Source organism: Xiphophorus couchianus, chromosome 20 (assembly GCF_001444195.1).
Source record: "Xiphophorus couchianus chromosome 20, X_couchianus-1.0, whole genome shotgun sequence".
Taxonomy (NCBI): Eukaryota; Metazoa; Chordata; class Actinopteri; order Cyprinodontiformes; family Poeciliidae; genus Xiphophorus; species Xiphophorus couchianus.
The window spans coordinates 13411898-13436456 of NC_040247.1; the positions used below are offsets into that span (position 1 = coordinate 13411898).

Here is a 24559-nt window from a genome sequence, read left to right on the forward strand (position 1 = left end):
TTAGGTTTAATTGTTTTTATTTAGGAACAGGACTTTTTTCACTGTTTCAGGTTTTAGACGGTTTCTTCGTCGGCAGATAACCTCCCCCGCCTTGGAAAACACTCGTTCACAAGGCACTGATGATGCAGGTGAACGGAGGAACTTCAGTGCCATACAGTACAAATGGGGATGCACATGTTTCTGTGTATGCCAATACGCCAATGGTCTCCTCAGGTTCATTTCAGCAAGGTATCGCTCCACTTCAGCAATGGCATCTGCTGTGGCATTGGAGCTCCACCTCTTCTGGTCCACTGTAGTATCTAACAGAGACCACAGTTCACCTATAAATAATTTTAAAAAATTATTATCTGTATTATCTGTAAAAAATTACAGATAATACACAACACCAAGAGCTGAAATACAGTAGTACAAATGTCACAAGAAAATTTCAAAATAAATAAAAACTCACAAGATCTACTGGTGCCTTCTCCTGCATCTCCTGAATCCTGCAGCTGGATACCTTCATTGCTTGCAATCAGTGCAGAACATTCTGCTTTCAGCCGCCATACCGCCTCTTGTGCTTGGCTTTGACTGAGCAAACCAAGAGTTTTGAACCCAGGGTCCAGCAATGTGGCCATTGCATGAAACTTAATGAATCAGTATTTGCGACTTGTTCTTTGACACGCCTCAATAGGTTTTCAGACAGAAGTCTTGCAACATCATTTTTGATATTTGCCATCTTTGTAAGCACTGCATGGTGCAGCATGTTCTTTAAAGGTATAACCTTGGACATTGACACTCTTTTCTCTTCAGAGATCTCTGAAGCTGCTTGGAAAAGTGGGAACACCACCGGTAAGGATTCCTCAATTATCTCTTAATCTTGAGAAGTGAAAGGGATTATATCAGTTGTGAGTGTTGTGAGGCCACAGGTTCTTTTTGTTGAAACAGATGTTCCAACATAAGGTAAGTGCTGTGCTGTTCCAGCGTGTGTCCACATCGAATATAAGCTTTTGTGTTAGCAATCATGTTAGCTGCGGCATCAGTCACCAGACAGTTCACCTTATCAGTAATTCCCCACTCTGCCATGTGATTATGCACTACCCTGGCCAGATTGTCAGATGTGTGAGTGGAAGGGAAATGCTCCACTCCAACTAATACAATGCCCAGTTTGTCATTGGGACCAGTGAAGTGGCATGTTATGGCCAGGTACGCCTCCATATTCATGGACGTCCACATATCTGCTGTCAGGCTGACGGCAGAAACCTTTTGGATGTCTTCTTTGGCCTTTTCTTTCGTTTTGTAGAATTTCTCTTCCACCATCTTTTCTAATGCCTAAAATGAAAAGGAAAATTATTCACTTAAATAACTGAAATGATTTCCAATTACCACGTTAGCTGTTATTGTTTAGACATATAAACCTTTTTAGTAGGATGAACATAGGTTGGATCCAGCAAATGAACGAGCTCTCTGAACCCCTCATCCTCCACTACTGAAAAAGGTTGGGAATCCTTTACAATCAGATTTACCACAGCCTCATCTAGCACCTGCTTCCTGGAACCTGCAAGACACATAAATATAAAACTATTGAAATTACACAGTGAATTAATTTACAAAACATCAGACAATGTCATACTCTTGCTGGAGTCTCCTGTGTTTGAAGTGTGCTTATTTTCATGTATGGCCCTGTAATGGCTAATCATTGATGATGTGTTGTTGATGTAGACCAACATGTTTTCACACAGCAAACATTTCACCTGAAATAAAAGGATGTGGAAGTTAACACAAAGTTGCTATTAATGATGCAAAAGTAGTCAGATCGTGTGCAAACATTTTGCAAACTTTATTGTGATCTGTCATCCCAAAATACTCCCAGGTTTGAGAGGTTTTCCTCTTTTTTGACGGCTCCTTTTCAACCACTGCAGATGAAAACTGCTCTGCTGACGCGCTAAAAAAACTACCTACTTCAACCCCACGAAGCACCAGGGCTCATCGCGCTTTTATTTTAAAAAATTATACGCAAAACGAAGCAATGACGAGGCAGATGTAGTGCGAGGCCTCGTTTGTTGTTGATCAGGTGATTTTCCTCAATATGACACAAACGCCGAAGCGGGGGCTTCGTCTGACACGCCCCCTTTTTACTCGGTTCACGCCTCGAAGCCTGGCTTCAGATTTCCCATCACTACCTGCTGACAAGTTTGAATTATCGTTCAGAAACACTCGTATCCTGTTTTACACTTGCCTTTAAGTGACTATGTGGAAAGTTAATATAATGCTCTTATGTCATCCCTCAAGCAAACAAATCAGAGGAGCGCTAGCTCACAACCCCCATCCCATGCTGAGTGAAGCTACAGCTCTTCAGTTTTCCTTATGGGCAGGCGCAGTCCTTTCCTTTCCTGTTTTGGTAGCAGTCAGATGTCCCTAATACCTTTTAATTTGTGTGGAGCTAGCAGGAAGGGTGTTGGTTACATTCAAGATCTGTCTAATCACCCATAAAGATAGAAAGAGAAAAAAATAAAAGCTTATTTCTTCCTTTTTTTCCAAGCAGTTTTGTTGACCTGTGAATTTCAAGAGCTGAATCCTCTTTTCCAGTTTGACCTGGTGTCCACCATCGGGGAGAGTGTCGCTCTGGGAGCTGCAGGAATCATCATGTGGGGAGATGTAACGCATGCAAAAAACAAAGTAAGCATAAACTGACTCTCACGTTTCACAGGTTGTGTGATCCACTTTTTTCACTTCCGATACCGATCCAATACAGCCAAACAGAACTTTAAACGTTTCTTTTTTAAAACAGACATAAACGTACTGAATTATGTGATAACTCTGCACTACCACAGCGCTAGTAGTGCAGAGTTATCAAACCTTGGTCAAATGTAAAAACACAACTTTAATTTATTCAGTCAGTGCAGTTTGGTGTATAACAGCCAATGCAAATTAATTAATAAAAAACTGGAACTGATGAAAACAATAGGCTTAGTGTCTTGGTTAAACATGTAAAAAATTACTGCAGAACAACTTTAAGTAGATTTTGTTCTAATCCATTCTGAAAGATAAATATTAATTTAGGTAAGATACGCTTCCCTAAGACTTTGACGCTGCAAGTCTATTGCAGGACGTTTTCTCTAAAAATCAACCTTTTTTTTCCCACTACATTCCCATAAAATCTGACCAGCTCTCCTGTCCTTCTGAAGCATGCCTGCAGCCTAATGCTGCCACCACCTTGTTTCACAGAGGGGATGGGAAAACTTGGTGTTTCACATTATGGATTGAAGCATCCATCTTTGAAATTTCCAAAGCTTTAGATTACAACCTAAACTTTGCGTTGCAACCTACTTTTAATTTATGGGAAATTAACTTGAAGAGGCAGATACATGCCGCACGTTTCAGATTTGTATTTTGTAATTACTTAAAAATGTTGTACCACTTGCCTTTCTCATTATGATGATGGTTGTTCTGTCACTTAAATATCACAGTTTTTGGCTGTAATATGAGAAAAAGGGAAAAGGTTGAACAGGTATGAATACTTTTGGCAGACAGTTTTCACCTGGAGTTTGATCCCCTGCTTGCCTGTCACATGTGAAGTCATTTGACACTCAGGACTCCGAGTCAGTCACTAATTATACTGTAAGCCACTTGTTCTGCAGATACACAGAAGATACGTGTCTGGAGGAAAATTAAAGTCTGCTAAAGGTGGAAGGAGGAAACTATTTAACATGAAGAAAAACACATGATGTATACAGACTCACACAAAAGTGTGATTATTTAGCGTTTGCATAAGTTTTTCTTCTTATTTTGCTGAGTTGATGGTCTGCTTTTAGCTTCAGAGTGTGTAGTCGTCAGTGAAAGATAGTTTGCATGTAAGTGGGCTATAAAAACCTTGTGCAAAGTTCAAATCTTTGTCTACTCCCTCCTGTCTGCTTTCTCCCTGTTTGCACATCTGTGCTCACTTGGCAGAACAGAGGCTTGTATGTAAAATCCATCAATCCAGGAGCTTCTTCCATGATTGTGCAAGGCTGTAATTTGGTGCAAGCATGCTTTTGTGCCTCTGAATGTGAATTGTGTAACATCGTAGATACATTATTTACTGATTTGTTCTGGGAGAGAAATGTTAGTACAGTCAGAGACAATGTTGATCTGGTCAACGCAGAGGATTGTCAAGCCAATCAGACGTTAACGAGGCCCACCTGCACCATATAAAAGGCTCCTGAAATCATTCCTCTAGAGGGGCAGCTAGTCGGAAGAGGTTTGTTAAGCTGTCAGCCACCTTTGGTGTTTAGACCTGCATTGTTTTTGTTTGTTCTGCTAAGTCGTTTGAATCTGCTGTAGACTGACTTTATACAAGCTAGAAGCTCGTGTTTGGAAGGTGTGGTGCTCCCTTTGTGTCCTTTCTTTTGGGTTGGTTTCAGTTTATTTTAGACTAGGGGTGGGCAACTCCAGGCCTCGAGGGCCGGTCTCCTGCAACTTTTAGATGTCTCTACTTCAACACACCTGAGTCTAGTAATGAGGTCATTAGCAGGACTCTAGAGAACTTGACTGCACTTAGGAGGTGATTCAGCTATTGGAATCAAGTGTGTTGGACCAAGGAGACATCTAAGAGTTGACGGACACCGGCCCTCGAGGACCACGATTGCCCACCCCTGCTTTAGACTGACTTGTTTGGACATTTTGTAACTTAATTTGCACTTAACCATTCTTGAATTTGTTGGCCCTTTTGTTTTAATTGGGTTAAGTTGTATTGTGTTTTGTGAAACCATGTTTTTGTAATCATTTTACATTCCACTTATTTTCTCTGGACACTTTTTATGTTACCGCCCCTGAACTCCCAGACCTTGGGGGCGTAACATGTTTTTTAGTACTGCAGAACATTATTGAGTGAGGAATGTAGCATTCGTGGCTGGTTGCTCTGACTGGTTCATAACATTTCTTTAATGAATATGTCTTTAGAACAACATGATGAAGACATAAGAGTGACTTTAGGTCATACTAAACAAGTATGAAACAACCATTTAAATGCGTTTGGCTATATTATATTGCCTTTTACAAATAGTGATTGGCCGTTGTGATGTAAAATGTAAACATTTACTGTAAATATACATTTTCTTCCGGTCTTTAGACCACCTGCTCTGACCTGAACGCGTATCTTCAGGGCACACTGAGCCAATACCTCCTCAACGTCTCCACGGCAGCAGAGCTCTGCAGCCAGACCCTGTGCGGTTCCCACGGCCGCTGCATTCGCAAACGTTGGGACAAGGATGTTTACCTTCACCTCAACCCCCTCACACACCGCATCGAGAGGCGAAAAGGCAAACTGACGGTCATCGGCAAGCTAGGAGACTCAGACAAGGTGCTTCTTGACAAGAACTTTCAGTGCCAGTGGTACAAGTGCTTTAAGGAGGGCGGCTGTAGTTATACACAGCCTCAGAAAGAACCGCCTAAAAAAGGGGCGGCGACTCGAACCAGAACATCAGTGCTCCAGTTTATCATCTTCCTGATAACCGTTGTGCTCCTGTGTTAATGTCAAATACATCTTAGCAAATCCGCTGCCTTGCAGAAATATTTATTTACATTGATTTTCACATTTTTATTGTCCCAGAAAAGTGTGTTTGGTTAATATTTTATAACAGGGGTGTCAAACTCCAGTCCTCAAGGGCAGTTTTTAGATGTGCCACAGGTACAAAACACTGGAATGAAATGGTTTAATTACCTCCTCCTTGTGTAGGTCAGTTCTCCCAGCCTTGCTAATGACCTAATTATTCTATTCAGGTGTGGTGCAGCAGAGGCACATCTAAATGTTGCAGGGCTGTGGCCCTCAGGGACTGGAGTTTGACACCTGTGTTTTATATGATAGATCAACACAAAATGGTGCATAAGATCTGAGAGGGTTCACAGTTGGCTTTCTGTTTGTGCACTGCAAAAACACAACTTCCTACCAAATATTTTTGGTCTAGTTCACTAGTGTCCAGCCTTTTTGCAATGAGGGCAAAAATCGGTAAATTCGAAATCACATGGGGTTCAAAAATGTTATATTTTTGTACCATTTTTAAAATTCCACCCAATATTTTGTAAGAGGAAATAATTTATTTTTGGAAAAAAACTGCCCTGAAAGATCAATCAATCACATTTTAATTGTGTAGCACATTTCAGCAACAAAACATTGTTTATGATGAAACGTGTTTGTCTGGATCAACCAACTATGAACGCAGGACAGATTTACTTAATTCTAGAATTGAGTTTTGGAAATTGACGTCACTGCTCTAGGTGTAGGGATATGAGCGCCATCTTGTATGGCCATAAACATAACCGAGAAAATGACTGTCTCACAGATTTTTTGAATCTAAGTTACTTAAAATTAATTAGCAATGGTTGGAACTTGCTGCGTTATTGGATGTAGTGTCCAATCACACGACTGAAACAGTAAAAAGATGGAAAACGGTTTTCGTTTCACTGTTTTCCTGCCTGTAAACAACGCGAGGAGGCTAAGCTATTGGAGCTAACGAAAAGGAGACGAATGTCCCGGGTATCAGCGGTGAGATGTCCTGATTTTACGTTCTCCAACGTCCCAAGATATCTACAAGTTTGCTCCAGACATGTCCATTTTGGTTAGTGTCTAAATTCGCTCTGTTGGTGTTGTGTCATAATGTTTGGCTATGGTTTTGTCCGGGTTTACTCGTGTTCAGTTACGTTGATGTTAAATGTCACTTACGTTACATTTAAGCGGGTCAACTTTGTTTAGGTCGGGCTTATATGTTTTTATGTAGCATAGTGGACATCGAGGTTATTCCATTATTGTGAAGTAAACTATTTTACTAGTGTTACCAAATTTAGGGCATTAATACCGATGTGTGTTCTGATATGTCCTCTTCAAGGGAAACCGTCGTATGAAATGGATCAGCTCAATCCAGACTGAATATGGGTCACTGCGAGGTAAACGCCACAACATCGGTCTGACATTCACGTAAATTAAAGAGGCGATACAGCAAGACCGTGATGGATCAACAAATGGGGGAGCAAGTTACGGAGACTGTGTTTACATTATTTACCCCAGAAGAGGTTAGAAAACGCAGCAGCGGAGGCTGTAGAAGAGCAGCAAGTTGGAGAGACTGAGGAGGAAACCCAAGGAGAAAAGATCAGCAAGGCTCTGAAGAGGAACATGAACCATTTGTGTTGAAATATGTGTTCAGTTGGAAGTGGCTGTTTTTCCTCTCATTTCATAATTTAATGTGGTAAAACATTCATGAAACGTTTGATTCAAGCACTTCAAGCTGCATGTAAAGAGGTGATGAAACGAATCACATTTCACGTAAAAATGTGATATCTGAAATGTTTCAAGTAATAAACATACATCATGTAATGAAAGATATTTTAAATAAACATTTCATGTGATTAAACAACTATATTAAATTTTGCAGTAAACATTTAATGTAACAAGCAAACCAGATTAAAGAGCCCATCAAATATTTTTTAAATATAAAATTAGTTAAATAAAAAAGTAGTAGAATAACTTCACACTGATTTTGAGTTAATGGGGCACGATTTGGAAGCTATTGAAGAAAACATATAATTTAATATTAAAATTATTTATCCATCCATTTTCTTACAGACTTGTCCCTAGTGGGGTCGGGAGGTGCTGCTGCTTCTCCAGCTAACGTTCCTGACGAGCGGCGGGGTTCACCCTGGACAGGTCACCAGTCTGTCACTTAAAATTTTAATAGAAGATTGTGTGCCTCGTGTAAAAGAATGAATTGCCACTTTTTTGTATCAGTGGGTCACAAGGCATTTATTTACAGGAGTGTTTGGTTCGGAAATTTACGGTCCCAATGTAAACCTCCGAGAGCTTGAGGAGGGAGCGGTGAGAACAGCTGGCCGGAATTAGCGTTCATAAATCGGATCAACCTTGGGCTAACCGCTCCTTACGCCGCGGAGCGCGAATATTTAATATCCAACTTGAAACAACTTCACTGCAGTCGGTAGCACAATGAAAACCCCGGAAAAAGTTTGTTTTGGTATGTGGCCATACAAGATGGCGCCCAGCGACGTGAACGTCACAGGCAGTGACGTCAGTTCCAAAGCTCTATTGAGTTCAGGTGTGGAGGCCGCACAAAATCCTTCAGAGGGCCTCAAATGGCCCCCGGGCCGCAAATTTCCCACTTCTGGCCTCGTTTTTTTATACAAATATCTTGAAATATGACAAAACTAACTCATGTAACTTTTCAGCAAGATATAAAAGCTTGTTTTAAGTCAATAATTCATTAATATTGATGAAAATGTTTTAAGTAAATAATAGTTCAATATTGACAGAGTAGTATTAGTTCTACATTTTTTCCATTTTATAAGTGAAATAATTTGCAGGTGGAGCTAGAACTTTATCATTAACATCAAGGACTTTTTGACTTAAAACAATCTCCTATATCTTGCTGAAAAGTTACTTGTTCGTTAGTTTTGTCTTATTTTAAGCGTACTAAGAAACTAGACAAAAAAAACCAGTGAGATTTTGTGTTTTTGCAGTGCATTCATCTTTTAGGAAGGGGAACTTCAGTCTCAATCCTTTTGCAGAATCTAACAAGGTTTCTTTCACCATTTTTTTAATTTATCTGTCTCTTCCTCCTCTGCCACAAAAACCAGATTTATGATGTGCATGAAAAGTGAATTTAAAAGTAATGTAACACTTTGTGTTGGTCTATACCATAAATCTCTGATAAGTGCTTTAAAGTTTGCGGTTGTAATGTGACAAAATGTGAAACAGAAGATATCAAGGCTTTCGTAAAGCACTGCACACAAGCACAAAGAGGGATTAGTTAGTCATTTTCTGCTGCAAAACTTTAATGACAGAAAGTCAAACTGTATTATAAACAAAGGGGACAGAAAAGTGATGTTTGTTTATAAATTATAAGCGTTTTTTTAAACAGCAGAGGGCTTGCTGGAAATGACACTGTTTACATTTTGCTCTCCGTTTCCCCCTGGGTCAGTTTCCCAAGGTGTCAGATTCTTCGTCTCTCTGCAGGATCTGATGCTTCTGTAGTAAATGTGTTGAACAAAGTGAAGGAATATGTTTGTTGCTGGGTGGTCAGAGTGGGAATAAAGCACTTAAATCAGCTTGGAGTACTACAGTAATACACACCGGAAGTGCCAGATTTCTTAAAAATTTTAACTTCCCAAAGTGACCACTCTCTGGCGTCGGATGTTTTTCCACGCATTTGTATTTATTTGAATGTATTTGAAGTTGATATCTGGGTTTTTATTTGTATGTCCGAATCATGACTACTAATGCCTTCATACAGCTCACAGTGCATGTATTTTTACCTCAGAATCACAAAGCAAGAACTTCATTTGAGGGTAAGTTTGGAAACTGCTTATACATGCAAAAGTACATGCTGTTTTCTTCTGATTTGTCACTGCAAATAAAGAGTTTTTTTGTGAGCCTGTGCAGTTTCTTGTATAAATCACTGGAAGCATTAATGGTAAGATCTGACTTTGTTATTACAAAGGTACATATGTGTTGTCTTTTGCAAATAAAAGCAAAGTTTCAATAGGAATTCTTTGTGACTTATTCATCAGGACGGTCCAAGCCTGCTGTTCCCGGGAGGCAAGCGGCAGCAGCAGCCTCTTACTCCTTCCCTCTGTAATTACAGGGTGTTGTTGGCCAAACGTTATTTATACTATTTTAATAAGCTGAGCAGAGCTTACATGTGAATTTGGATGTGTAGGAGTTCATTATGGCTTTCTTGATTGTCTCTTAGTACTCAGTGACCTGTCCTGTTATTTCCAGCTCTGTTTGTGTGTTTATATTGAAAGCAGCATGAGGGAGAGAATGGCTGGATTCAGTTTGATCTGGCCTGTGACTTTAAGGCTGCTTTTGCAGGATTTGCATGTCTCTTCTCATTTGCTGGTAGAAATCTTGAGCTTGCGTCGGATTGGTTCCAGTTCTGGTGTTTCACTTCCCCTTTCCCTGCTTGGTTTCCCTCCCTGTTTCAGTCAGATCATGAGACTTCTGGTGTCTTTAGCAAACCACAGATTAGAACCTGTTGAAGGTTTTACAGTAGGTAAGAGGGTTGTTTTTGTTACAAATTCACACCAGTTTGAAGTTTTCTGTTAATCATGCTTGCTTATTTCATTTTGTGTGAAATGATTAGCTGCTGTTTCAGTGCTAAGAATTTGCACTGGATTTATGACTGGATCATTCTTTGTAGCTGTTTTTCTTGCCTAAACTCAGACTATCTGACAATACTTAAGATCGGTTGTTTAAGAGTTAAGAACCTCTACAACAAAGCATTAGTATTTCCACAACTTTTCAATTGGAATTAGGTCTGTACTTTGACTAGGACAATCTGACACATCAATATGCATTGTTCCAAACCATTCTAGAGTTGTTGTTGTGCTGGAAATGAAGCTCAAATCTCTTTCAGAGTCTATTTGGTTTTCATCCAGGCTTGTTCTGTATTTAGTTTAATGTATTTATTAACTGAGCAGCTTTTCTGTTCTGTTGTTAAAAAAAAAGATTCTCCACAACCATAATACTACCACCAACATGTTTCAGCATGGTTAGCGGCCTCTGGCCTGGTTCTCTGACTAGTACTCTCCTTTATTTAGTTTATTCTGTGTTTATTTTCTTGGATTTACTTCTTGCTGTTTCTTTTTGTTCCTTTTTTCCCTGTAAAACATTTAGTCTTATAAACCTTGGTTGTGTAAAGCGCTATATAAACAAATAAATGATTGACTGATTGGCGTTTCCCAATTCCGGTCCTCAGGCCTCCCTGCTCTGCATGTTTTAGATGTGCCTCTATTCCAGAGCAGCTGATTCAAATGATTGCATGACCATCAGAAACCTGTTGATCACCCATATATTCAATCCAGGTGTGTAGCAGAAGGGAAACACCTAAAACATGCAGGGCAGGGAGGCCTGAGGACCGGAATTGGGAAACACTGGCTTAGCCTCATTTTATTTGACACGTTGAAACGTGACGTCATGCGCGCAAGACCCGCCCCCAACTTCCTGTTGGAGGGGAAAAACTCTTCCGACGATTTTAGCTGTCAACATAATGCGGCAAATCTTAAATTATGCAAGATATATACAAGAGAAAGGGACGCAGTGTTTTGATATTAATTGTCAACACTGTGACAACTAGCAGAAAAGATTACAGGTCACTAAAATGTTTTAATTTAAAAAAAAAGTAACGAAGAAGAGGGAGGTAAGTCAGTTATGTCAGCTTGACTTTGACAACCTTAGCATGAAAACAGTAAAACTGAAAACAGACTGAATGTTTCTCTCCGTAGAAAAGTGTTTACGCGTTTTCTGGTGTTGAATCTCTGTCAGCTAGCGGAGCTGTTGGTCAGTCGGTTGTTATGGCAACGGCTCTGCGTATAGCTTAGATACTAGAGAGACAAAAGAAGAAAAAGAGCGGGTTTGACTTGCTCTTTATCCGTTTCTCTGCCATGTTTTCCCTTTACTGTGACACGCTGCGCTACATTAAAGTACTTACATCTCCAGGTTTCGATGTGTTAACGTAATTGCTCGATGGCCGAGGAGCAGTGGCTATGGCAAGTTAAAGAATCGTCTTTTTGCCCCCCAGCATTGTGCGCATGCGCGATATTTCCGGATGTAAACAATAGCATTCAACATGTCATTGAAAGTATTACCAGTTTTTCTGCGAATTGTTTCTACAGAAACCCACAAGTTTTATTGCACATTCACAACTTGATGTAGGTCTGGACTTGTAGCCATTCTGACACTTTTTACATTCTTACACAATTTTGCATTTGTTGATTTTATTCCTTCCACTATAAAAAGTGCCATAAATTAATGAAGTGAATGATGTTTTGAGACACAAAAACAGGACACTGTTTTGCCAATGTCTGAAATTTCATAACACGTCTGAGTGACAGCTCTTTGTTCCTCTTTTCAGCCATGAGGTTCTGTGAGGTGCTGCTCCTCTTTGGTCTGCTCAGACTAACTTCAGGGCTGCCTGTTGCCTCGCCTTTCAGCCAGGCGCCGTTTCTCACTGTGTGGAACGCCCCCACAGAGAACTGCCTCTCCCAGTACGGCGTGGATCTTGACCTGGGGATGTTTAGCATCGTCCAGAACCAAAATCAAACCTTCATAGGTGAAAACGTCACTATTTTCTATGCTGACAAGCTGGGTCTGTACCCTCGGTACTCAGCCCAGGGCGAGGCCATCAACGGCGGGGTTCCTCAGAACAGCAGCCTAGACGCTCACCTCCGACTCGCAAGCGAAGATATCCGCTACTACATCCCTGACAGAGACTTCCAGGGCCTGGCGGTGGTGGACTGGGAGAGCTGGCGGCCAGTGTGGGAGAGAAACTGGGACAGTAAACAAGTGTACAAGGAGGGGTCAAAAGCCCTGGTGAGGGCCAGGCATCCAGACTGGAGTCCTGCTCAGGTGGAGGCAGCGGCTCGGCGGAAGTTTGAGCAATCTGGGAGGAAATTCATGGAGGAAACACAGAAACTGGGGCAGAAAATGAGGCCAAGTGGCTTGTGGGGGTTTTATGGATTTCCCAATTGCTACAACTATTACAACGACAGGAGCGTAAACTACACAGGTGAGTGTCCAGATGTGGAGCTGAGCAGGAACGATGAGCTGTTCTGGATGTGGAACGCCTCCTCCGCTCTGTACCCTGACATCTACCTGAGCCTGGACCTGCGAGGCCTCGGCAAAGAGGTGCTGCTCTACGCTCATCACCGCATCCTGGAGGCCATGAGGGCGGCAGATCAGGTGACCCCGTCGCAGCTGCCCGTCTTCCCCTACGCCCGCATCGTCTACACCTACACATTAGAGTTCCTCTCCAAGGTGAGTGGCGGGTTAGTACCGTCTTCTTCAGCACGGTCCGATGTAAATAATATTCTGTTTTCACAACACAGGAGCATCTGGTCCACACTGTAGGAGAGAGCGCTGCTTTAGGATCTGCTGGGGTCGTGCTGTGGGGGGACCATGCATTCGATAAATCTAAGGTATGAAACATGCAATGGCTGTTTTCCCTCTTTATAACACTAATATAATCCTGCAGATATCCGTTGAAACTCTTGTTATTAGAAATCCGGTTGTGAAAGTGATACTTGTTACAAATCATTTTCCTTTATGACGATTTCCCAAGTTCTAGTACCAATGTTTGATGACCTTTAGCATCTCAGGCACCTATTGGCTTCTACTGCAGTGAGACTCCTTATAAAAGGCTGAAGATCTTAAAGGAGGAATTTGTAAAATTTGCAGTTTATGGTGACATGCGAAAGTATTCACTCCTCCTGAAAGTGTTTAATGTCCTGTCACTTTTATGTATATAAAGTTAAAGTTCTGATAAGTTACTGCTTTTTTTTTATTAAAGATTTAATTAAAAATCAAAATTTGAGGGTTGGATTTGTTTTTAGCCCCCTTTACTCTGCTATTCCCAAGTGAAATCTAGTGCAAACAATTGGTTTCAGAAGTTGTTATTACAGTCCTGCTGTGTGTTTTATAATCTCAATATAAATCAAGCTTTTCAGTGACAATTTCAAAGTTGTTTTTGAAGTAAAGATATAGCTAAATATTTAAGTTCAGGCTAAATATTTAGCTTACTAACTAAATATTGAGTGTGGAGCTAAATGCTTTGTTTGGGCCTAAATATTTAATTTGGCACTAAATATTTTGTTCACAACCCATATATTTAGTTTGAAGGTAAATATTTAGTTAGCCCTCTAAATATTTAGCTTGATAACTAAATATTTAATTTGGTGCTAAATATTTTGTTTTCTAGATGTTTAGTTTAAAAAATGCATCAATTTGCTTCCACTTTCCAATCATCCACTCTTTTATGTTGGTTTATTGCACCAAATCCTTGTAAAATACACTTCAGGTTTGGTTTGCAATGATATAAAATGAGAAAAAGTTGAAGGCTTTGCAAAGTAGCAGCAGTAGACAACAAGTAATTGCATAGAAAACATATTATATGTGTAGAATACATCTATTAATCATAAAAACTAATAGAATCAAAAACATTTTAGACCCTTGATGTACAATATGACTTTATTTACTCTAAAACAAACACTGTAGAGACAACGAAGAGCAGATTTATTTTTGCTGTGCTCCAACACAGAGAGTTGTTTATTCTGTGCTATTTGCTGTGTTTGTCCAGGCTACATGTGAAGCAGTCAAGTCCTACATCGACGAGACTTTAGGTCCCTACGTGGTCAACGTGACCTCAGCTGCCACGCTCTGCAGCCAGGCTTTGTGCTCCTCTCAGGGACGGTGTCAGAGGTCGGACCTGAAGTCGGGCGCCTACCTCCAGCTCGACCCTGCAGCCTGGAAGATCCTGTCTGAGAAGAAACCGGCAGGAGGGACAAACTACAGGGTTTTAGGGCAGATGGACGCACAAAGTGTGCTGCAGATGAAGTCTGACTTCCACTGCAGGTGTTATCCTGGGTGGGAAGGGAGGGACTGCTCCACGCCAGTTTAGAGATTACAATAGTTTTAAATAATAAGAGGGGGAAGTGAAAGCCAGAGTCTTTCTGAGAGGAGTTTGCTTGTTGCTCGTTTCATCAGTTTCCTCTCAGAACCCAAAGATGTGCCTTTTAGCAGTATTTGCTTTTAGGTGTCAGTGTCTCTGTCGTTGTTCTGTGATGGATTTGCAATTCCTAATCAGGACCAAATGGGTTTTGAAGATGGATGAATGGACTGAGTTGATTGATTCTTGCTCATTTCAAAACAGCTATATTTTTGGAAATCATGACTCATTGTTTGTATCTGTGTTTTGTTTTACAGTATTGTCAGTATGCACTGATATGGATGTGTCTCTGTGTGTTTTTTTTTTACATAAACCACTAATTTGTTTTGGTGTCTGCCTACTTAATCAAATCCTTCTGCAAACTGCACAGATCCTATTAGTTTTCCAGGCAGACAGTATTTAGAACACAATGGCACGAGTTGTAAAATGAACTCCCAAGTGGAAAATTTGTTGTTTTGATTTAATGTTTTTGTAAAGGTGGTTTCAAATCTTCACATACATCAGATTGAAGAAAGTCTTTCTGATAATTTTATACCAAAGTTTGAGATATGTTGTGAATTGTTCAATATGTTCAGCTCCCTCCATAACTACTGGAACCCTGGTAAAGATTTTTTTTTTTTTACAACTTTTTAAATATTATTCTAACTCTAAACTTATGTAAGTTTCAGCAAGTAGCAATTTTCTTGTAATTATTACCTGACTTGTGAGGATATTACATACATCTGCCTTTATTAAAGAGGATATTTTATTGTTTTTCCCATTTTGAAGAGTAATTATCAGAAAATGTTGTTTAGTGGCGTCAGATTTTTTGCCCCTATGGGAAACAGAAACCTCTGATCACTTATTAAGAACTGATCAATATGCTTACTTTAAAACGTAAAGTGTAACTTTAAACATGTTAAAAGAACCACTAATTGATTTTAAAAAGTATTATTATTTATCAAAGTAGAAATTAATGTTGGATTCTCCTTAATTTTGCAGGGTGCAACAAAATGTTAACTCCTTTTGGGCCTTTTTTAAAATTTTACTAAAAATGTTTTGTATTGAGAAATTACATGAATTAATTAAATTAGTGTTTTATTGTTGCTTTAAGTTAATGAAGACCAGAACGCTCAAAGAGTTTGGACAGCGTTAGTTAAAGATATGCATGGAAATAACAATTAGTTACTCTTTTATACTGGTTTTTAAATTAAAGTTGCCATCTATTGAAGTTACTGGCTTGCTGGTTGGTTCGTGACCAGCAGGTGGTGCTGTCGGACTACTAACCAAAGACGAACATCAAGGTCACGGTAACGGGAGTTTTAAATCACAACAGCAGTCAAATCATATTATTTAAAAACACATTTTACTCATTACTTGATCCAGATTATTGTCTATTTCTGCAGCAGTTTAGGATTTATAATAAATTCAAGTGACTGATTGAACCTCAGAGGGCGAGAGGTGACCTTGATTAGGATGGGAATGCCACGTACCATGTCTTCTAATCTGATATCCACCACTGCTGCAAACTCATGTTACTGATGGTGATTTTTACCTCCTGTGTCCCTCGAGGATTAAACGGCTGGAAGATCAGACTCCCTTGTTCCCAGCCTCCAGCTTTATTAGGCTGAATTATTACAAAATGAGGACAAGGCGGACACTTTGTTTTGCAAGCAGAAGCAACACATTTGCAGTTTTGCTTTCTGTTTTTTCATATATATATTTCATATATATGTTTATAGAGAGAACAAGAACATTTACTACAGTAACTGTCTGAACAAGACAAATATCATTCTGAAGAAGCTTATTGCAAATGAATTCAAGAACAGTATTTATGTTTGTGGCACCATGAAGTCAGAGCATATAATTACCTAAAAATAGAAGCAGTAAATAGTTTTTAATCATAACTTTTATTGCTATTGTAATAGAATAGAACCACAAAATATCTTGATAAAACTCCATATGAAGAGAAAACTTCCTACTTCTGCAAATCATAGGTAATCACACAACCGCCATGTTTGTTTGTTATTCCCTTAAAGTTTGTATTTGGGTCCTTTAACCCTTTCCATGCTGATATATGTCAACGATTTTGTCTTTTATCCTTGAATTTCTTTAGATGAGGTCATGATGTGTTGCTTTTTGACAACTTTTAGCCTCTTTGTGTTGTCAAACAGGTTCTATTTAAAGCACTTTGTATTGCATTGTTGCTGAAAATGTGCTATATAAATAAAATTACCATTACCTTTACCTTTTTAAGTGCTAGAGGGTAGTTTCTTTTACCAGGTGGGTCAGGTTGGTTTAAACTGATTTTTTGCCTCTCATTAAATAAAATAATCATATGAAAACAATTTTTTTTTCATCCAATCTGGTTAGTTTTGTTTGATATTGAAGATTTGTTTGATCATTTGAAACCAGCATTCTGGGAAATGTGGACAGAAGAAACACTTTAGCTGCTCAACCTTTCACAGCAAGTTTAGTGGCTTCAACTCACTCACTCACTCTTCGGTTACCCGGCAACAATCTCTTGAGTAGTTTGTGGTTACCTAGCAACAATCTGTTTTGAATCTTTTTAGTTAACGGTCCTTGTAGGACATGGTCAAGCAACATGCCATCTAAAACCTTAACTACATACACTAAAACAATCGGCGTATGTACATTGTAGGGCCGAGAAGGACACTCGAGACACAACTGAAGACATGTTGTATTGGACTCTTCGTGACTGGAGAGTACAGCTCCTGATTGTTCTGCTCTGGGACGGCGTCTGCGCTCCGAAAGTGAAACCTACAACATGGCCCCTGTACTCCAAGAAGCCCCTTCTCCTCGCCTGGAATGTCCCGACTCAGGACTGTGGTTCCCGGCATGGCGTTTCTTTGCAGCTGGACCAGTTCCAGATTGTGGCCTCGCCAAGTAAGACCCTCGTCAGGCAGAACTTGACCTTCTTTTATCCCGACCGCTTGGGCTTGTACCCCTACTTTAAAACGGATGCGACGCCGGTGCGCGGTGGGCTGCCACAGATCGCCAGTCTCTCGCAGCACCTCAGAGAAATGCAGAAAAATGTTGATAAGTACATACCAAACCGGGGCGCTGTAGGTTTAGCGGTTATTGACTGGGAAGAGTGGCGGCCCCTTTGGGTACGAAACTATGGAAGAAGACACATGTACCGCGAACAGTCCTTTGAACTAGCGCGCCAGAAGAACCCAACTTGGTCCGATGACCATGCGATAAGAGCGGCCCAGCTGGAGTTTGAGGAGGCTGCTAAGAAGTTCATGCTGGAGACGCTACGCCGCGGCAATCGCCTGCGGCCCAACACTCTGTGGGGGTTCTACCTGTACCCGGACTGCTACAACCACAACTACATGGCCTCCCTGTGGGGCTACAAGGGCCAGTGCCCCTCCTATGATATGGCCCGCAACGAGAGGCTGAGGTGGCTGTGGTCGGAGAGCACGGCGCTCTTCCCCTCCATCTACATGGGCAAAGCGCTGCGCTCCTCTTCCCCAGGACGGCAGTTTGTGCGGCACCGTGTGAGAGAAGGGATACGTTTGTCTTCATTCGGCGAGGAGTTTTCACGTCCCGTCTTTGTGTACACCCGGCCCATCTACAACGACCATCCGGAACACCTGACAGAGGTGACACTCCGCCTTCTTTAGCCTCTCCTGCTGACAGTGATGGGCAAATGAAGCCTCATGAAGCAATGAAGCTTTTCAACACTTTGCTTTGGAAAAAGGTTCATTACTCGATGCTTCGTTCACCACTCACTCACTAGTGACATCTGCTGATGAAACTGTAACAGGCTTGTCACTCAGTTGAATCATACTTCCAAAAATTAGTCAATTCAATATTGTCACAAAGTTTTCATCAAACTCATGTTTAGTAAGAAGAGAATCAATTAAATCATATTTAATTGTCATGTTTTAATTATCAAAATGGTTTGTAGCCAATCTAATCCTTGACCATCAGTGGTTGTGTTGGGCTTTCTTTTATGTCATGGACTTATTTGACAATGAAGATATGTGTTACTTTAATGTATTGGGAATTGAGTGATAGTTGGGGCAGACTCTGTATACTTTGAGCTTGAAACTTGCTTCCTGAAAGAGAGAATTTGTTTAAAATCATCTCTTCCTGGGAGCTCTAGTTCTGGTTCTTAATATTAAGTTACACATCCAGTTTGCCTCTTCCAATGGCTTTCAGCCTGCTTTTGATGTGTGATTCTGATGCGTCTCCTGATCAAACAAAAGAAAATTTAGAAATGTCTGGATTTTAGGTTTAATTGTTTTTATTTAGGAACAGGACTTTTTTCACTGTTTCAGGTTTTAGACGGTTTCTTCGTCGGCAGATAACCTCCCCCGCCTTGGAAAACACTCGTTCACAAGGCACTGATGATGCAGGTGAACGGAGGAACTTCAGTGCCATACAGTACAAATGGGGATGCACATGTTTCTGTGTATGCCAATACGCCAATGGTCTCCTCAGGTTCATTTCAGCAAGGTATCGCTCCACTTCAGCAATGGCATCTGCTGTGGCATTGGAGCTCCACCTCTTCTGGTCCACTGTAGTATCTAACAGAGACCACAGTTCACCTATAAATAATTTTAAAAAATTATTATCTGTATTATCTGTAAAAAATTACAGATAATACACAACACCAAGAGCTGAAATACAGTAGTACAAATGTCACAAGAAAATTTCAAAATAAATAAAAACTCACAAGATCTACTGGTGCCTTCTCCTGCATCTCCTGAATCCTGCAGCTGGATACCTTCATTGCTTGCAATCAGTGCAGAACATTCTGCTTTCAGCCGCCATACCGCCTCTTGTGCTTGGCTTTGACTGAGCAAACCAAGAGTTTTGAACCCAGGGTCCAGCAATGTGGCCATTGCATGAAACTTAATGAATCAGTATTTGCGACTTGTTCTTTGACACGCCTCAATAGGTTTTCAGACAGAAGTCTTGCAACATCATTTTTGATATTTGCCATCTTTGTAAGCACTGCATGGTGCAGCATGTTCTTTAAAGGTATAACCTTGGACATTGACACTCTTTTCTCTTCAGAGATCTCTGAAGCTGCTTGGAAAAGTGGGAACACCACCGGTAAGGATTCCTCAATTATCTCTTAATCTTGAGAAGTGAAAGGGATTATATCAGTTGTGAGTGTTGTGAGGCCACAGGTTCTTTTTGTTGAAACAGATGTTCCAACATAAGGTAAGTGCTGTGCTGTTCCAGCGTGTGTCCACATCGAATATAAGCTTTTGTGTTAGCAATCATGTTAGCTGCGGCATCAGTCACCAGACAGTTCACCTTATCAGTAATTCCCCACTCTGCCATGTGATTATGCACTACCCTGGCCAGATTGTCAGATGTGTGAGTGGAAGGGAAATGCTCCACTCCAACTAATACAATGCCCAGTTTGTCATTGGGACCAGTGAAGTGGCATGTTATGGCCAGGTACGCCTCCATATTCATGGACGTCCACATATCTGCTGTCAGGCTGACGGCAGAAACCTTTTGGATGTCTTCTTTGGCCTTTTCTTTCGTTTTGTAGAATTTCTCTTCCACCATCTTTTCTAATGCCTAAAATGAAAAGGAAAATTATTCACTTAAATAACTGAAATGATTTCCAATTACCACGTTAGCTGTTATTGTTTAGACATATAAACCTTTTTAGTAGGATGAACATAGGTTGGATCCAGCAAATGAACGAGCTCTCTGAACCCCTCATCCTCCACTACTGAAAAAGGTTGGGAATCCTTTACAATCAGATTTACCACAGCCTCATCTAGCACCTGCTTCCTGGAACCTGCAAGACACATAAATATAAAACTATTGAAATTACACAGTGAATTAATTTACAAAACATCAGACAATGTCATACTCTTGCTGGAGTCTCCTGTGTTTGAAGTGTGCTTATTTTCATGTATGGCCCTGTAATGGCTAATCATTGATGATGTGTTGTTGATGTAGACCAACATGTTTTCACACAGCAAACATTTCACCTGAAATAAAAGGATGTGGAAGTTAACACAAAGTTGCTATTAATGATGCAAAAGTAGTCAGATCGTGTGCAAACATTTTGCAAACTTTATTGTGATCTGTCATCCCAAAATACTCCCAGGTTTGAGAGGTTTTCCTCTTTTTTGACGGCTCCTTTTCAACCACTGCAGATGAAAACTGCTCTGCTGACGCGCTAAAAAAACTACCTACTTCAACCCCACGAAGCACCAGGGCTCATCGCGCTTTTATTTTAAAAAATTATACGCAAAACGAAGCAATGACGAGGCAGATGTAGTGCGAGGCCTCGTTTGTTGTTGATCAGGTGATTTTCCTCAATATGACACAAACGCCGAAGCGGGGGCTTCGTCTGACACGCCCCCTTTTTACTCGGTTCACGCCTCGAAGCCTGGCTTCAGATTTCCCATCACTACCTGCTGACAAGTTTGAATTATCGTTCAGAAACACTCGTATCCTGTTTTACACTTGCCTTTAAGTGACTATGTGGAAAGTTAATATAATGCTCTTATGTCATCCCTCAAGCAAACAAATCAGAGGAGCGCTAGCTCACAACCCCCATCCCATGCTGAGTGAAGCTACAGCTCTTCAGTTTTCCTTATGGGCAGGCGCAGTCCTTTCCTTTCCTGTTTTGGTAGCAGTCAGATGTCCCTAATACCTTTTAATTTGTGTGGAGCTAGCAGGAAGGGTGTTGGTTACATTCAAGATCTGTCTAATCACCCATAAAGATAGAAAGAGAAAAAAATAAAAGCTTATTTCTTCCTTTTTTTCCAAGCAGTTTTGTTGACCTGTGAATTTCAAGAGCTGAATCCTCTTTTCCAGTTTGACCTGGTGTCCACCATCGGGGAGAGTGTCGCTCTGGGAGCTGCAGGAATCATCATGTGGGGAGATGTAACGCATGCAAAAAACAAAGTAAGCATAAACTGACTCTCACGTTTCACAGGTTGTGTGATCCACTTTTTTCACTTCCGATACCGATCCAATACAGCCAAACAGAACTTTAAACGTTTCTTTTTTAAAACAGACATAAACGTACTGAATTATGTGATAACTCTGCACTACCACAGCGCTAGTAGTGCAGAGTTATCAAACCTTGGTCAAATGTAAAAACACAACTTTAATTTATTCAGTCAGTGCAGTTTGGTGTATAACAGCCAATGCAAATTAATTAATAAAAAACTGGAACTGATGAAAACAATAGGCTTAGTGTCTTGGTTAAACATGTAAAAAATTACTGCAGAACAACTTTAAGTAGATTTTGTTCTAATCCATTCTGAAAGATAAATATTAATTTAGGTAAGATACGCTTCCCTAAGACTTTGACGCTGCAAGTCTATTGCAGGACGTTTTCTCTAAAAATCAACCTTTTTTTTCCCACTACATTCCCATAAAATCTGACCAGCTCTCCTGTCCTTCTGAAGCATGCCTGCAGCCTAATGCTGCCACCACCTTGTTTCACAGAGGGGATGGGAAAACTTGGTGTTTCACATTATGGATTGAAGCATCCATCTTTGAAATTTCCAAAGCTTTAGATTACAACCTAAACTTTGCGTTGCAACCTACTTTTAATTTATGGGAAATTAACTTGAAGAGGCAGATACATGCCGCACGTTTCAGATTTGTATTTTGTAATTACTTAAAAATGTTGTACCACTTGCCTTTCTCATTATGATGATGGTTGTTCTGTCACTTAAATATCACAGTTTTTGGCTGTAATATGAGAAAAAGGGAAAAGGTTGAACAGGTATGAATACTTTTGGCAGACAGTTTTCACCTGGAGTTTGATCCCCTGCTTGCCTGTCACATGTGAAGTCATTTGACACTCAGGACTCCGAGTCAGTCACTAATTATACTGTAAGCCACTTGTTCTGCAGATACACAGAAGATACGTGTCTGGAGGAAAATTAAAGTCTGCTAAAGGTGGAAGGAGGAAACTATTTAACATGAAGAAAAACACATGATGTATACAGACTCACACAAAAGTGTGATTATTTAGCGTTTGCATAAGTTTTTCTTCTTATTTTGCTGAGTTGATGGTCTGCTTTTAGCTTCAGAGTGTGTAGTCGTCAGTGAAAGATAGTTTGCATGTAAGTGGGCTATAAAAACCTTGTGCAAAGTTCAAATCTTTGTCTACTCCCTCCTGTCTGCTTTCTCCCTGTTTGCACATCTGTGCTCACTTGGCAGAACAGAGGCTTGTATGTAAAATCCATCAATCCAGGAGCTTCTTCCATGATTGTGCAAGGCTGTAATTTGGTGCAAGCATGCTTTTGTGCCTCTGAATGTGAATTGTGTAACATCGTAGATACATTATTTACTGATTTGTTCTGGGAGAGAAATGTTAGTACAGTCAGAGACAATGTTGATCTGGTCAACGCAGAGGATTGTCAAGCCAATCAGACGTTAACGAGGCCCACCTGCACCATATAAAAGGCTCCTGAAATCATTCCTCTAGAGGGGCAGCTAGTCGGAAGAGGTTTGTTAAGCTGTCAGCCACCTTTGGTGTTTAGACCTGCATTGTTTTTGTTTGTTCTGCTAAGTCGTTTGAATCTGCTGTAGACTGACTTTATACAAGCTAGAAGCTCGTGTTTGGAAGGTGTGGTGCTCCCTTTGTGTCCTTTCTTTTGGGTTGGTTTCAGTTTATTTTAGACTAGGGGTGGGCAACTCCAGGCCTCGAGGGCCGGTCTCCTGCAACTTTTAGATGTCTCTACTTCAACACACCTGAGTCTAGTAATGAGGTCATTAGCAGGACTCTAGAGAACTTGACTGCACTTAGGAGGTGATTCAGCTATTGGAATCAAGTGTGTTGGACCAAGGAGACATCTAAGAGTTGACGGACACCGGCCCTCGAGGACCACGATTGCCCACCCCTGCTTTAGACTGACTTGTTTGGACATTTTGTAACTTAATTTGCACTTAACCATTCTTGAATTTGTTGGCCCTTTTGTTTTAATTGGGTTAAGTTGTATTGTGTTTTGTGAAACCATGTTTTTGTAATCATTTTACATTCCACTTATTTTCTCTGGACACTTTTTATGTTACCGCCCCTGAACTCCCAGACCTTGGGGGCGTAACATGTTTTTTAGTACTGCAGAACATTATTGAGTGAGGAATGTAGCATTCGTGGCTGGTTGCTCTGACTGGTTCATAACATTTCTTTAATGAATATGTCTTTAGAACAACATGATGAAGACATAAGAGTGACTTTAGGTCATACTAAACAAGTATGAAACAACCATTTAAATGCGTTTGGCTATATTATATTGCCTTTTACAAATAGTGATTGGCCGTTGTGATGTAAAATGTAAACATTTACTGTAAATATACATTTTCTTCCGGTCTTTAGACCACCTGCTCTGACCTGAACGCGTATCTTCAGGGCACACTGAGCCAATACCTCCTCAACGTCTCCACGGCAGCAGAGCTCTGCAGCCAGACCCTGTGCGGTTCCCACGGCCGCTGCATTCGCAAACGTTGGGACAAGGATGTTTACCTTCACCTCAACCCCCTCACACACCGCATCGAGAGGCGAAAAGGCAAACTGACGGTCATCGGCAAGCTAGGAGACTCAGACAAGGTGCTTCTTGACAAGAACTTTCAGTGCCAGTGGTACAAGTGCTTTAAGGAGGGCGGCTGTAGTTATACACAGCCTCAGAAAGAACCGCCTAAAAAAGGGGCGGCGACTCGAACCAGAACATCAGTGCTCCAGTTTATCATCTTCCTGATAACCGTTGTGCTCCTGTGTTAATGTCAAATACATCTTAGCAAATCCGCTGCCTTGCAGAAATATTTATTTACATTGATTTTCACATTTTTATTGTCCCAGAAAAGTGTGTTTGGTTAATATTTTATAACAGGGGTGTCAAACTCCAGTCCTCAAGGGCAGTTTTTAGATGTGCCACAGGTACAAAACACTGGAATGAAATGGTTTAATTACCTCCTCCTTGTGTAGGTCAGTTCTCCCAGCCTTGCTAATGACCTAATTATTCTATTCAGGTGTGGTGCAGCAGAGGCACATCTAAATGTTGCAGGGCTGTGGCCCTCAGGGACTGGAGTTTGACACCTGTGTTTTATATGATAGATCAACACAAAATGGTGCATAAGATCTGAGAGGG

At 40.7% G+C, this 24559-nt stretch overlaps 3 protein-coding genes across 4 annotated transcripts in view; all 3 read left to right on the forward strand.

Annotated features, from left to right (window-relative positions):
- LOC114135148 (hyaluronidase-2-like) overlaps positions 1–5516 on the forward strand; it is a 7107-nt gene extending 1591 nt beyond the window's left edge. Inside the window, exons 2-3 of the mRNA XM_028002132.1 lie at positions 2569–2658; positions 5090–5516. Coding sequence (XP_027857933.1) covers positions 2569–2658; positions 5090–5491 — 492 coding nt within the window. The 3' untranslated portion in view covers positions 5492–5516. The remainder of the gene's footprint in view (positions 1–2568; positions 2659–5089) is intronic.
- LOC114135145 (hyaluronidase-1-like) overlaps positions 1–15226 on the forward strand; it is a 25922-nt gene extending 10696 nt beyond the window's left edge. The window contains exons 2-5 of one of the 2 annotated variants that reach the window (XM_028002127.1): positions 8061–10016; positions 11877–12778; positions 12850–12939; positions 14097–15223. In XM_028002127.1, the coding sequence (XP_027857928.1) occupies positions 9773–10016; positions 11877–12778; positions 12850–12939; positions 14097–14417 (1557 nt within the window). In that variant the 5' untranslated portion in view covers positions 8061–9772 and the 3' untranslated portion in view covers positions 14418–15223. Of the gene's footprint in view, positions 1–8060; positions 10017–10973; positions 11163–11876; positions 12779–12849; positions 12940–14096 lie in introns of those variants that run through there. The other variant, XM_028002128.1, reaches the window with a different exon arrangement.
- A 1829-nt stretch (positions 15227–17055) lies between these two features.
- Positions 17056–24218, forward strand: LOC114135789 (hyaluronidase-2-like). The gene is made up of 3 exons (XM_028003367.1): positions 17056–18070; positions 21270–21359; positions 23791–24218. The coding sequence occupies exons 1-3, from the start codon at positions 17141–17143 to the stop codon at positions 24190–24192; spliced, it is 1422 nt and encodes a 473-aa protein (XP_027859168.1). The 5' UTR covers positions 17056–17140; the 3' UTR covers positions 24193–24218.
- Positions 24219–24559: the final 341 nt, after the last annotated feature.

What these genes read in the sequence shown, in the direction of transcription:
- LOC114135789 (XM_028003367.1), top strand. Translation starts at nt 17,141, where the DNA reads ATGTTGTATTGGACTCTTCGTGACTGGAGAGTACAGCTCCTGATTGTT. An exon ending in ATCCGGAACACCTGACAGAG is followed by an intron (nt 18,071 to 21,269) that starts GTGACACTCCGC and finishes CCTCTTTTCCAG; the next exon opens with TTTGACCTGGTGTCCACCAT. An exon ending in TAACGCATGCAAAAAACAAA is followed by an intron (nt 21,360 to 23,790) that starts GTAAGCATAAAC and finishes TCCGGTCTTTAG; the next exon opens with ACCACCTGCTCTGACCTGAA.